This window comes from Tupaia chinensis, unplaced genomic scaffold (assembly GCF_000334495.1).
Source record: "Tupaia chinensis unplaced genomic scaffold, TupChi_1.0 Scaffold000201_1, whole genome shotgun sequence".
Classification (NCBI taxonomy): domain Eukaryota; kingdom Metazoa; phylum Chordata; class Mammalia; order Scandentia; family Tupaiidae; genus Tupaia; species Tupaia belangeri.
The window spans coordinates 877,741-891,823 of NW_006159676.1; the positions used below are offsets into that span (position 1 = coordinate 877,741).

Genomic DNA, 14,083 nt, shown 5'->3' on the forward strand with positions numbered 1-14,083 from the left:
AGAAATCACCCCCCAGGGGGGATGGTCACGCCGCAATCCCTTCTCCTCCATTCTCCTCTCGGGATCTTGGGCACGCACACACACGCGCCCGGCGTGAGTTTAAGCCACCGGGTCCGGGACACGAACCGCGGTCGACTACGTGGGAGTCCAGTGACATAGCCATTACGCTAACTGCTGGTTCCCTATTTATTTATTTTTGAGAGAGAGATTTTGCTCTAGGGGGTGAGAACTTGCTGGAGACACAGAGAGAGACAGAGAGACAGAAAGTGAGGCATCATCCCCCAGGGTAGATGGCCACACCGCAATCCCTTCTCCTCCGTTCTCTTCTTGGAATCTTAGGCACGCACGTACAGGTGCCTGAATGAGTCTTAAGCCACCGGGTCCAGGACTTGAACTGTTGTCAACTATGTGGGAGTCCAGTGACGTCATCATTATGCCATCTGCTGGTCCCTGTTTGGGGATTTTTAATTTGCTATAGGGCATGTATGCTTGTCCGAGAGAGAGAAAGAGAGAAAATGAGAAAGCACCCCCCCCCAGGGGGGGATGGCCACACTACAATCCCTTCTCTTCCATTCTCCTCCATTCTCCTCCCGGGATTCTGGGTGCACCACACACACGCGTGCGTGTGCACACACACACACACAGACCAGTCTGTTTTTGTTTTTTAAAGAGGTTTTTGCTAGAGGGTATGTGCGCTCATGGAAGAGATAAAGAAATAGAAAGCGAGAAATCACCCCCCAGGGGGGATGGCCACACTGCAATCCCTTCTCCTCCATTCTCCTCTCAGGATCTTGGGCACACACGCACATGCACCCGGCATGAGTTTAAGCCACTGGGTCCGGGACTCGAACTGTGATCGACTACTTGGAAATCCAGCAACGTAACCATTATGCCATCTGCTGCTCCCCCCAGTGGGTTTTTCAAGCCACTGGCTCCAGGACTTAAACCATACATTAAGCCATGTGGGATTCAGTCACCTTAACCACTGCACACCTGGCCCCATAGTTTCCTTGTTTGTTTGTTTGTTTCCTAAAGGGGGTGTGTACTTGTCAGAGAGAGACAGAAAGAAAGAGAAGGAGAACATCCCCCTCGATGGGGTACGGTCATGTCACAATCCCATCTCCATTCTTACAGATTATCAGGATTTGGGGGCATGCATGCACACACACTTTGTGGGATTTTTCAACCCACCAGGGCTGGGATTTGAACTGCTGTTGCCCAGGTAGGATCAGCTCCCTTAACCACTAGGCTACAGGGCTGGCCCCTTTGTGTATTCTTTAATGCCTGTGAACTAAGCATCATATAGGTTTTTTGGAGAGGTTTTGCTATAGGGCACGTGCACTCACCAGAAAGACAGAGAGACAGAGAGACAGAAAGCGAGAAATCACCCCCCAGGGGGGATGGCCACGCCGCAGTCCCTTCTCCTCCATTCTCCTCTCGGGATCTTGGGCACGCACGCACACGCGCCCGGCGTGAGTTTTAAGCCACCGGGTCCAGGACTCGAACTGCGGTCGACTACATAGGAGTCCAGTGACATAGCCATTATGCTGTCTGCTGGTCCCAAGGGCAGTGGATTTCTCTAGGCTGTGCCAGAGGGCAGCGAAGGCTCTGGCAGGCTTGAACTGCCACTGAGCAGCCAGGGGGCAGCATACGCCCCAAAGCCTCAGTTTTCTGCTGGTAGAATGAGAATGGTGTTCTCTACCTGTCTCATCCCAGCACCTGCGTTCCCTGCGGGTCAAGGCACATCCCTGAATTCCAGCTCCAATTCTCACTCCTCCAGGAAGCCCTCCCTGCTGCGCCTCTTCCCTCTGGCCTCTTCCGGGAGGTGTCTGTGTCTGACTCTGTCTTCTCGACTTGGGGGCACTCCCTGAAGGTCAGAGCTCAGCATCAAACAGCATGGTCACAGATACGGCTTGTCACTGAACTCATCCCGCAAACCAGACTCTACCCCGAGGCCAGACAGAGGCATAGCAGTTAGACGTGAGGCTCCATGAGGCCAGCCCACACGGCAAGGTTCCTGGTTCAAGTCCAGAGAGCTCTTTGAGTCTGCCGGCTGCATGTGCACCCACGATCCGGGGCTGGCTAAGGCTGAGGGTGGATTACAATATCGAGACCCTGTTGGGGTGCTAGTTTTCTTTCTCTGTCTCTGTGTCTTGTTTATGAAATTAATTAACTAAAAAAAAAAATACAAAAAACAAATGGGGGATCAGCAGATGACATGATGGTTAAGATGCTGGAATCCCGCGACTAGCGGTTGGTGTAATGGTTGCGTAGCTGGATTCCCACGTAGTCGACTGTGGTTTGAGTCCTGGACCCCACGGCTTAAAACTCATGCCGGGCGGGACCAGCAGTTGGTATAATGGCTATGTCGCTGGACTCCTGTGTAGTCGACTGTGGTTCAATTTCCAGACCCGGTGGCTTAAACTCACGCCGGGCGTGTGTGCATGTGTGCCCAGGATCCCGAGAGGAGAATGGAGAAGGGATTGTAGCGTGGCCATCCCCCCTGGGGGGTGATTTCTCGCTTTCTGTCTCTCTGGTGAGCGCACACGCCCTGTAGCAAAAAAAAAAAAAAAGAAAACTCATGCCGGGTGCATGGGGACCAGCACGTAGCATGGTAGTTAAAGCGCTGGACATTCCCATGTGAATGACCACGGTTCGAGTCCCGGACATAGTGGCTTGCTTTCTCACTTTCCTTCTCTCTCTGTGTCTCTCTCTGGTCAAATTAAAATGAATGAATAAATAAAAAGAAATGGAAAAAAAATAATTCTTTAACAAAGAAACTTGGCACCAGCAGTTGGTGTAATGGCTATGTCGCTGGACTCCCATATAGGCAACTGCAGTTCGAGTTCTGGACCCGGTGGCTTAAACTCAAGCCGTGCGCATGTGCATGAGTGCCCAAGATCCTGAGAGGGAGAAAGGAGAAGGGATTGTGGCGTGGCCATCCCCCCTGGGGGGTGATTTCTCGCTTTCTGTCTCTCTGTCTCTGTCTTTCTGGCGAGCACACATGCCTTATAGCAAAACCCTCTTCAATAATAATAATAATAATAATAAATCAGTCAGGGACCAACAGGTGGTGTGGTCATTAAGGTGGTGGGATTCCATGTGGCCAATTACACAGTAAGAGTCTCAGACTGGAGGCTTGGAAATTACGCCAAGCATGTGTGTGCATGGGTCCAGAATCCCAAGAGGGAAATGAAAGAGAAGAAACTGTGGTGTGGCCATCCCCCTTGGCGGAGGGAGTTTCTCACTTTCCCTCTCTCTGTCTCTCTGTCTCTCTTGTATGAGTGCATGCATCCTCTGGCCTAAAGAAAAATAAAATAAAATTGGACTCTCCTCAATGCCTCCTTATTCCCATAATCTTGGTCATTAGGACTTGCTGTGTGGAGGCCAGCAGCTGGCATAATGGCTATGTCACTGGACTCCCATATAGTTGACCGCAGTTCAAGTCCCGGACCCGGTGGCTTAAACTCACGCCGGGCGCATGTGCGCGCGTGCCCAAGATCCCGAGAGGAGAATGGAGGAGAAGGGATTGCGGTGTGGCCATCCCCCCCGGGGGGGGGGGGTGATTTCTCGCTTTCTGTCTCTCTGTCTCTGTCTTTCTGGTGAGTGCATGCGCCCTATAGCAAAAACTTCTTCAAAACAAAGATTTGCCGTGGCCAAAACAAATTAAGCACAAGTTAATCGCCCGGCTTTGCCATGTTTGTCCCTCTGCCAGGAACGCAGTTTCTAAAATTCACCTCCACCTGATGGGTTCTTACACGCAACACCATCCTTTGTTAAGAATCTTCTAGATCTTTAGGGACAGTCCTTCTTTCCTCCTTGGGATTCCCCCAGCCCCTGGTCCCCAAGCCCTGACCACAGTGGCTTGGGTGGAAGCAGGAGTCTCTAAACTTACCTTCCTCCATGCTTCCGTTTGGAGGGGTCCCAGGCAGGGCAGGCTCGTCTCCACTCGCCGCCTCCTCGCAGAAGCCCTCCACACCTGGGCTCCCTGCCAGGACTTCCAACTCGAACTCCTCTGTGCCCAAGGTGCTGAGGGAACCCCACGGCGCTGTGGGCTCCCCTGAGGCAACCGAGACAGCCTCGTCTACACTGGCTGTGGTCGGTGTCCAAGGAAGAAGAACCGGCTTTTGCAGGGGTTGGCCTTCATGCGGAGGGGCTGAAGCTCCCACCGTTTCTTGGGTCACCATCTCGCCGTCTGGCTCTGGATGAGGTTGGGAGCTTGGGGAGGCCAGTGTGGACGCGGCCAGGACCCCCACCTTGCCCTCCTGGTCCAGGGACACCAGGGATGTCACTACGCTTGCATTCTCAGCCCCTTGAAGGCTCCAGGTGACATTTTCAGCTTCCTGGACCACCTCGGATGCAGATTCCCAAATCCCACCTGCATCCCTGGGTTCCAGAGTGGCTGGGGGCTGGGGAACCCGGGGGCCCCGCCGTGGCTCCTCCATCCATCACAGTCCAAGGTTCCGTATCTGAGGGGATTCCAGGCTCCAGGGAGACTCCGAGGCCCCCCGAGGGTGCAGATGGGAGGCTGGCATCCATTCCTTGGCTGCTCAGGGAAGGCCAGGTGCCCTGTCCATCATTCAGAGCCGCGTGGAAGCCGGAAGTAGAACTTTCTGCCACGTCCGAGACCCCAGCCTCGAAGCCCAAGATGCCTCTGACACCCGTGGACTCAGAACCATTTGCAGTGGGGGTAAAACTGGCTGGCTCGCTTTTGTCCATAAAAGCCCATGGGTTGGAACTGGGGGACTCAGAGTCGCTGAGCTGAGCAGGGCTGGTCTCCCCCATTTCTCTGAAGCCTGCTGTCCAGGAATGAGGGCTGACCCCAGCTCCTGCGTTCGTGGCTGCCTGCCAAGGCGTCGTGGGACTTTCTGGTTGGATGTTGTTCAAGGTTGTGGGTGTGGTTTGTCCACTTCTGGTGCGGCCCAAGGAGGGGAGCGGGGGATATCCCAGAGTCTCCGAGGCTGGGGAGGGTGGGGCAGTGGCCATGATCTCGCCAAGTCCTTCGGCCCCACTGGTGTCACTGGGTGTCGGTGAAGGGTGTGCTGGAAGCCACAGTTTGGGGGCACGGAGCATGGCCAGGATAGGGAGGTCCACGGAAGTGACTGTGGGGGACGCCTCCCGAGGGACAGTGTCAGAGTCTCTGGAGGGACTGGGAGCCGAGATGGTGGCTTCTGAAGGAAACGAGGACTGTTCAGGGGTGGCTGGTCTCACGTGGGAGCCCTCGGCTTCCTCTGGTTCTAGCCCAGGAGCCCTGTTGGGGCCTGAGAGGCCAGATGGGACCACGGTCGGGGGCCACAGCCAGGCATCGGGGGGGTTCCTGCCACCAGGGAGACCTGTAACAACACCAGTGACAGTAATTATAGTTCTCAGAAAGCCCCTCTTGTTTTTGTTTTGTTTTGTTTTGTTTGGTATAAGGTGTGTGCACTCACTGGAGAGAGACAGAGACATAGAGAGAGATAGGGAAAGTGAGAAATCACCCTCTACGGGGGATGGACATACCACGATCCCTTCTCCTTCAGTCTCCTCTTGGGATTTTGGACATGCACGCACATGTGCCTGGTGTGTTTTTCTTTCCTTTTTTTTTTTTCCCCCTTAGAAAGATTTGTACTATATGACATGTGTGCTTGTCAGAAAGACAGAGAGACAGAAAGCAAGAAATCACCCCCCAGGGGGGATGGCCACGCCACAATCCCTTCTCCTCCATTCTCCTCTCGGGATCTTGGGCACAAACGCACACATGCCAAGTGTGAGTTTCATACTGCCGGATCTGGGACTCGAACTGTGGTCAGCCAGGTGGGAATCCAGGGACGTAACCATTATGCCATCTGCTGGTTCCATCCTGGTGTGTTTTTCAAGCCACAGGATCCGGGACTTGAACCACAAAATTGGCCAAGTGGGATCCAGTGCCTTAACCACCATGTTACCCACTGGCCCCAGGGATTTCTCTTTCTGACCATCTTTTTTTTTTTTTTTTTTTTTTTGGGGTGTTTTTTATAGGGTGGAAGTGGCTAGAAAGACAGAGAGAGAGAGACAGAGAGACAGAAAGTGAGAAGTCACCCCCTGGGGAGATAGCCACACCACAATCCCTTCTCCTCCATTCTCCTCTCGGGATCTTGGGTATGCACGCACATGCGTCCGGCATGAGTTTAAGCCACCGGGTCCGGGACTTGAACCACAGTCGACTACATGGGAGTCCAGTGACATAGCCATTACGCTAACTGCTGGTCCCTCTTTCTGACCACTTCTTTGGCTCCAGGCTCAAGGAAGAGTGGGCTTCTGAGCCTGGGGACCCCACTGGGATAAAGCACACTCTCCCTAGACCTGAGCCTCGCCATATTTAAACCCCCACCCACAAGCACACACACCTGCCCTCAACTCCTCCCTCCCCCCAGACAGGGCCCACCTCTTCCTGGCCCCAGCTCACCTGCTCCAGGCCCGTCCACTTCATTGGTCAGGACAGCCCAGGGGCTCCGGCTCTCACCACTTCCCAAGGCCACCGTGGCTTCTGTGGCTAAGGGGAGTTCCACGTGATTCCCAGCAGCCTCTGGGGTGGGGGGCTGGGTACTAGGCTCCGGCTCCCCCTCCAGCCCTCGCTCCAACGCCTGCTGCTGGAAGTGGCGGCCGTTCAACCCTTTGAAGCGTCCCCTCCTCTTAGGCGTGGGATCTGTCAGGGCTACCTCCGTGTGTGGACCTGCCGTAGCGTCTGTCCCCACGCCGCTGAGGCTGGGGGTCACCGTGCTCAGCCACACTTCCTCTGTAGGCCATGAGGCCAGCATGGGGTCCCCAGGGGTAGAGCTGGGGGTGTCTTGAGACTCCTGTCCCTCTGCCAAGATTAGGGGTTCTTCTTCCCCACTGGAGACCAGAGGCTCCTGGAAGTCAGGAGTGACCAACTCTTTCTTCTCCAGATTGGGCTCTAGTTCTCGGACAGGGGGCCCCTCTGCTGATAGAATCTCCCCCTCATCTCCAGATGAGGGGGTCTCTGGGTCTCCATGTTGGGGGGTGGGGTGATGAGCTGAGGAAGAAAGCAGAAGAAATTATGCCCAGAAAGTTCTGCTTGAAGCCTACCCACATCCCAGCATGCCACATCTGTGACCCTCTGTCTCTTCCAGTAGTTTCTGACCCCCCCCCCAAAGAAGGAGGTGCAAAATGATCACATCTGTTGTTGAGGCCTCCTATCAGTTAACTGGAAGTCAAGAAACAGCTTGGCTCATGGCTGTAAACTTAGGTAATATTTAACATTCATGACGTAGGGGGGGTCTTTGCAAGGGTCTGACTAGACTTTCTGCGGGGGATTCGTCCCCTGGGTAAGATGCTCCCCATGGACATGGCTTTCTGTTTTCTTTTGAGTTTTTTCACTTTTGTGTGTGTGCTTGCTGGACAGAGAAACAAAAAGTGAGAAATCCCCCCCAGGAGAGATGGCCACGCCGCAATCCCTCCTCCTCCATTCTCCTCTCGGGATTTGGGCGCACACGCACACGCACCCGGTGTGTTTCAAGCTGCAGGGTCTAGGATCTGAACTGTGGTTGGCCATGTGGGAGTCCAGCGCCTCAACCACCATGCCACCTGATGGCGCCTGCATGTGGCTTTTTTTAACCTCCCTGAGGGTAGCTTACAGAGGGCTTGGCTCCTTGGGGCTGAGAATTGTGGTTTCCAATGCTGTGCCCAGCCCCGAGGGCGAGGGTCATCCTTGGTTCCACCCCGGGTGTAGCCAAATGGAGGAGTTGGATCCTTCACCAATCTCCTTAGTGGCATGCCTCCAAGTAAGAACTGCTCCACCCTGGGGCATGTCTTTAAGGGTTGTGGGGATCAGGGACCAGCAGATGGTGTAATGGCTATATCGCTGGACTCCCATGTAGTCAACCGCGGTTCGAGTCCCGGACCCAGTGGCTTAAACTCACACCGAGCGCGTGTGCGTGCGTGCCCAAGATCCCAAGAGGAGAATGGAGGAGAAGGGATTGCGGCGTGGCCAAACTCCCTAGGGGGTGGTTTCTCGCTTTCTGTCTCTCTGTCTCTGTCTTTCTGGCAAGCGCACGCACCCTATAGCAAAAACCTCTCCAAAAAAGAAAAAGGTGTCATGGGTTCTCGGGACTCAGAAAATGTGTTTCCTCCCTGCCCGCTGCCGCTAGAGCTTGGCCTCCTTTGGAGCCATCTACTTCCCCCAAAGTGGGGTTCCCGGGTAAAGAGGTGTTGCAGGGGGCGTGGCCTATGCACAGGGGCGTGGCTTATCCCCGATCCACCTGTCTTTCCTTTGGGTTGGGACTCTGCTAGAAGGGGAGTTCTCAGGGGCGTGGCTTTTAACAAGCCGCACGCCCCATAGGGGGCGTGGTCATGAAGGTGCACACCCCCCGGGGGCGTGGTCTCTGGGTGCAGCCTGCACGCACCTCGGAAGCAGTAGGCGTCGAAGCGAGATGCGGGGCCGGGAAAGCCGGTCCTGTTGGCAAAACGGTAGACTGTGCGCACGCCGGGGGTCGGGCCCCCGCAGCGCCGGCGCGGGGTCTGGATCGGGTAGCGCACGCTGCCATCGGCCAGCCAGCCCGGATCGCACTGGTCCAAGCCCTCGTGCCAGGCTAGGTGCAGCTGTCCCACCGAGGCCAGCACGGCGTCCTGACGGTGACACTGCGCACGCGCGCCCGCCAGTGTCAGGCGGCGGGCTGGACCCACGTAGAAGACTTCCCCTGCGAGAGGGGACAAGTGATCAGAAGTGTCCGTGGGGGCCCACCCCTGGAGCCAGAGAAAGGGGAGATCCCTATTCCAGACAGCCCCAATCTGACCCGGTTTGTTTTTGGGGGGGAAGGGGGGAGGTTGAACGAGGTTGCAACAACTACAGCTGAAAATCCAGCTCCCCAGAGCATCAGTGTTACCTTGACACGGGTTTAACAAGAGGGAGCTTCAGGACCAGCAGATGGCACAATGGTTTTGATGCGGGACCCGCAATTAGTCGACCGCGGTTCGATTCCCGGACCTGGTAGCTTAAACTCTTGCCGAGCGTGTGTGCACGGATTGCAGCGTGGCCATTCCCCCTAGGGGAGGGTTATATCTCGTTTTCTGTGTCTCTGTCTTTTCTGTGAGCACACCTGCCCTATAGCAAAAATACTCTCAAAAAAAAAACAAAAAAAAAAAGAGGGGCTTTAGGCTCTTTTTATTTTTAAATTTGCTATTGGGTGTGTCACCTGTCAGAGAGGGTGAGAGAGAGTGAGACAGAGAGAGAGAGAAAGTGAGAGAAAACCTACCTAGGGGATGGCCACACCACAAATCACTTCTCTTCCCTTCTCCACATGGGACTTTGGACACGCATGCACACACACCTGGCGTGTTTCTCAAGCCACTGGGTCCAGGACTTGAACCATACAATCGGTTGTTTCTTTCTTTTTTTTTTTTTTTGGTTGTTTTTGTTTTTGTTCTAAGATTTTTGCCATAGGACATGTGTGTTTGCCAGAGAGACAGAGAGAGGGAAAGTGAGAAATCGCCCCCCAGGGGGGGATGGCCATGCTGCAATTCCTTCTCCTATATTCTCCCCTTGGGATTTTGGACACACACATGTGCCCGGCATGATTTTCAAGGCACCAGGTCTCAGACTCGAACAGCACTGGATCATCGGGGAATCCAGCACTTTAAAACCACACCACCGGGACCAGCAGTTAGCATAATAGCTATGTCGCTGGATACCCATGTAGTCGACCGCGGTTTGAATCCTGGACCCAGTGGCTTAAACTCACGCCGGGCACGTGTGCGTGTGTGCCCAAGATCCCGAGAGGAGAATGGAGGAGAAGGGATTGCGGCGTGGCCATCCCCCGGGGGGGTGATTTCTCGCTTTCTGTCTCTCTGTCTCTCTCTGTCTTTCTGGTGAGCACACGCGCCCTATAGCAAAAACCTCTCCAAAAAAACACCCAAACAAACAAAAACAAACACACCACCTGTTGGTTTAAGATCCAGCTACCTTAACTAACACTACTGCATGGACCACTTTGGCATCTCTTTTTTGCTTTTTAATATAATTATTTTTAAATTTTATTTATTCCTTCATTTATTTTAATTTGACCAGAGAGAGACAGAGAGAAAGGGGGAAGCTGAGAAAGCAAGCCACCAGGTCCAGGACTTGAACTGTGGTCGAGCATGTGGGAGTGTCCAGCACCTTAACCACCAAGCCACCTGCTAGTTCCCAAGCATCTCTCTCTCTCTTTATTGTTTTTTGAAGAGGGTTTTGTCTTAGAGTACTGTGCTTGTCAGAGAACGAGAGAGACAGAGACAATAAGAGGGAAAGTGAGAAATCACCCCCTAGGAGGGGATGGCCACACTGCAATCTCTTCCCCCCTCATTCTCTTCTTGGAATTTTGGACACACACGCACATGCTCCCGATGTGATTTTTTTTTAAGAGAGTTTTTTTTTTTTTTGCTATCGGGTGCATGTGCTAGACAGAGAGATAGAAAGACAGAAAGCGAGAAGTCATCCCCCTCAGGGGGATAGACACGCCTCAATTCCTTCTCCTCCATTCTCCTCTTGGGATCTTGGGCACGCACACACACGTGCCCGGTGTGAGTTTAAGCCACCGGGTCCGGGACACGAACCGCAGTCGACTACGTGAGAGTCCAGCGACATAGCCATTACGCTAACTGCTGGTCCCACGACTATACCATCTGTTGGCCCCACTTTAACATCTTTTTACAAATGCGGTAACTCAGGCCCCTGGCCAAGTCAGGCTTCAGAGAGAAGGAGGGATTCGATGAGGAGGACTCAGGGAGGAGGAAGAACATGGGGAGGGGGGGAGGGCACAGGGAGGAGGAGGGACAAGAGAGGGATGGAAATCTCCAGAAGGGCTAGGTCCAGGTCTTGCTTCTGGTTTAGAGTGGGATGAGACGCGGGACAATTGCAGAAGGATTTGGAGAGGGACAGAGGTCGAGGAGAGTAACAGGGGTTCAGGAAGAAGTGGGGTGGTGGGTTTTTGCCAACACCAGACTTACCCCCCAGCTCCCGGGCAAAGCAATACACATCGTAGAGTTCCTGCGGGTCTCGCCTCCCATAGCTCCGCACCCCGGGCTGGCTGCTACGGTCGCCATAGCAACCAGGACGCGACTGGGTGATAGGATACCTGACAACACAAGCGTGGGTCCCTCTCAGGTCCGTGCTCCTGGAGCCCTCAAGGAAGCTCATGTCCCAGGGGGTAAGCTCTCCATCGCCCCACCCCAGGTACCCCCCTCACCGAACAGAGCGGTCGGAGAGCCAGCCGGCGTCACAGTTGTCAAAGCCGTCCTCGAAGGCGGCCTGCAGGTGTCGCGGGGCTGCGATGGTGGCCGAGCTGAGACGGCAGGCCTCCTGGGCCTCGGCGAAGGTCAGGGCATAGCGATCTCGGGCTGCTCGGTAATGGAACACCACGCCTGTGGGGGAACAGCCAGTGTGGGGGTGCTGACATGCTTGGACCCGCAAACACAGGCTTCGCTTGGGCCAGCCAGTGGCCTGATAGTTAAGGCAGCTGGATCTCACATGGCCAACTGCACAGTTGGAATCCCGGACCCGATGGCTTGAGAAATACATCAGAGGGATGGGACCAGCAGTTAGCGTCATGGCTATGTCGCTGGACTCCCATGTAGTCGACCGCAGTTCGAGTCCCGGACCCGGTGGCTTAAACTCACACTGGGTGTGTGTGCGTGTGTGCTCAAGATCCCAAGAGGAGAATGGAGGAGAAGGGATTGCAGCGTGGCCATCCCACCTGGGGGGTGATTTCTCGCTTTCTGTCTCTGTCTCTCTCTGTCTGTCTGGTGACCGCACGTGCCCTATAGCAAAAAAAACTCTAAAAAAAAAAAAAAGAAAAATATATATCAGAGGGGACAACCAGTGGCATGTGGTTAAAGCGCTCGACCCTCACGTGGCCAATTGCAGTTCGAGTCCCAGATTTGGAGACTGGCTTTCTCACTTTCTCTCTCTCTCTGTCCTTCTCTGTTTCTCTAGAATTAACATTTTTTTTTTTTGAGAGGTTTTTCGCTATAGGGCATGTGCACTCGCCAGACAGACAGAGACATAGAGACAGAAAGCGAGAAATCACCCCCCAGAGGGGATGGCCACGCCGCAATCCCTTCTCCTCCATTCTCCTCTCGGGATCTTGGGCACGCACGCACACGCGCCTGGCGTGAGTTTAAGCCACCAGGTCTAGGACGCGAACCGCGGTCGATTACGTGGGAGTCCAGCGACATAGCCATTACACTAACTGCTGGTTCCCTAGAATTAACATTTTAAAATGATAACCATAAACAAAACTAAATAAATAATTCTTAAAAAAAAAAAAAGAGAAGAAAAGAAAGGGGCCAGTAGGTGGTGGGGTGGTTAAGGCACTGGATTCCCATATGGTTGACTGAGGTTCAAGTCCCAGACCTGGGGCGCGGTGGCGCCCGCCCTATGGCAAGTCCCAGACCTGGTAGTTTGCTTTCTTGCTTTCCCTTTCTGTCTCTCTCTGGTCAAATTAAAAATAATAATAATGGAGGCCAGCAGGTGGTGTGGTGGTTAAGTGCAGTGGACTCCCACATGGCCAACCATGGTTCAAGTCCTGGACCTGGAAGCTTGCTTTCTCACTTTCTCTCTCTCACTATCTCTGTCTGGTCAAATTAAAATAATAGTAACAATGATGAATAAAAATAAACAATTCTTTAAAAAGTGATAATAAATAAAATGAATAATTTTTGAAAAAGAAAAAAAAACACACCAGGCACATGTGCACACCTCAAATATTTTTTTTTTTTGAGAGTTTTGGTTTTTTTTTGCTATAGGGCGCATGTGCTCGCCAGACAGAGAGAGACAGAGAGATAGAAAGTGAGAAATCACCACCCAGGGGGGATGGCCACACCACAATCCCTTCTCCTCCATTCTCCTCTCAGGATCTTGGGCATGCACGCACATGCAGCTGGCGTGAGTTTAAGCCACCGGGTCCGGGACTCGAACCATAGTTGGCTACATGGGAGTCCAGCGACATAGCCATTATGCTAACTGCTGGTCCTGCACACCTCAAACCTTGAGAATGGAGAAGCGATTGCGGTGTGGCCATCCCCACTGGGGGTACTTTCTCACTTTCCCTTTCTGTCTCTTTCTTTCTGTGTCTCTCCAAGTGGATGCACTCACCTTATAGCAAATTAAAAAAAAAAAAGAGAGAGAAAAGAAAAAGAAAAAGAAAAGACATCCCTTCTGTAAAAGATCCTCAAGCCCTTGCCAAGTCTGATAATAACAGACCTGCGGGCTTACACTGCTGTATACCATATTCATGGACTCAGTGCCAGGTGATAGGGAGGGAGATAAATATGCCCTCATTTTACAAGTGATGAAACTGATAACAATGGCTTCATGGGATAGAATTTGTCAAATATTTACGATGCCTAAAGTATTTATAAGCATCATCTCCCTGGACACATAACAGTGAGTTCTAATTATTCCAGAGGAAGAGATTAAGGCTCAGAAGGGTTCAGTGAGAGGCCAGTAAGTGGCTTGGTGGTTAGGGCAGTTGGATCCCACATGGGTGACTGTGAGTTCGATTCCTGGACCTGAAAGCTTGAAAAACACCAGGTGTAGGGACCAGCAGTTGGCGTAATGGCTATGTGGCTAAACTCCCATGTAGTCGACAGCGGTTCGAGTCCTGGACCCAACGGCTTAAACTCACACCAGGTGCGTGGGCGTGCGTGCCCAAGATCCCAAGAGGAGAGTGGAAGAGAAGAGATTGTGGCGTGGGCATTCCCCCGGGAGTTGATTTCTCGTTTTCTATCTCTCTGTCTCTCTCTGTCTTTCTGGCGAGCGCACGTGCCCTATAGCAAAACCTGTCCAAAAAAACACAAAACATACCAGGTGTGTATGTGTGTGTACCGAGAACCCTGAGAGGAGAAGGAGGACTGCAGTGAGTCTTTCCTCCCTAGTGGGAGACAGATCTCTCTCTCTCTCCCTGTCCCTCTAGCGAGCACATGTGCCCTATAGCAAGCTAAGGGGGAAAAGGTGCGATCCTGCTCTCTCTCAGAATAAATAAATACATAAACTTTTTACTTTTTTTTTTTTTTAGAGAGATTGTTTGCTATAGGGCTCATGTACTTGCTGGGGAGACACAGCAAGACAGAG

General features: G+C 53.1%; 1 protein-coding gene across 1 annotated transcript in view; it reads right to left on the minus strand.

Annotated features, from left to right (window-relative positions):
* NCAN (neurocan) overlaps positions 1-14,083 on the minus strand; it is a 54,498-nt gene that overhangs the window by 26,643 nt on the left and 13,772 nt on the right. Inside the window, 6 exon segments of the mRNA XM_006147094.2 lie at positions 3,896-4,406; positions 4,408-5,333; positions 6,425-7,012; positions 8,382-8,675; positions 10,960-11,087; positions 11,199-11,373. Coding sequence (XP_006147156.1) covers positions 3,896-4,406; positions 4,408-5,333; positions 6,425-7,012; positions 8,382-8,675; positions 10,960-11,087; positions 11,199-11,373 — 2,622 coding nt within the window.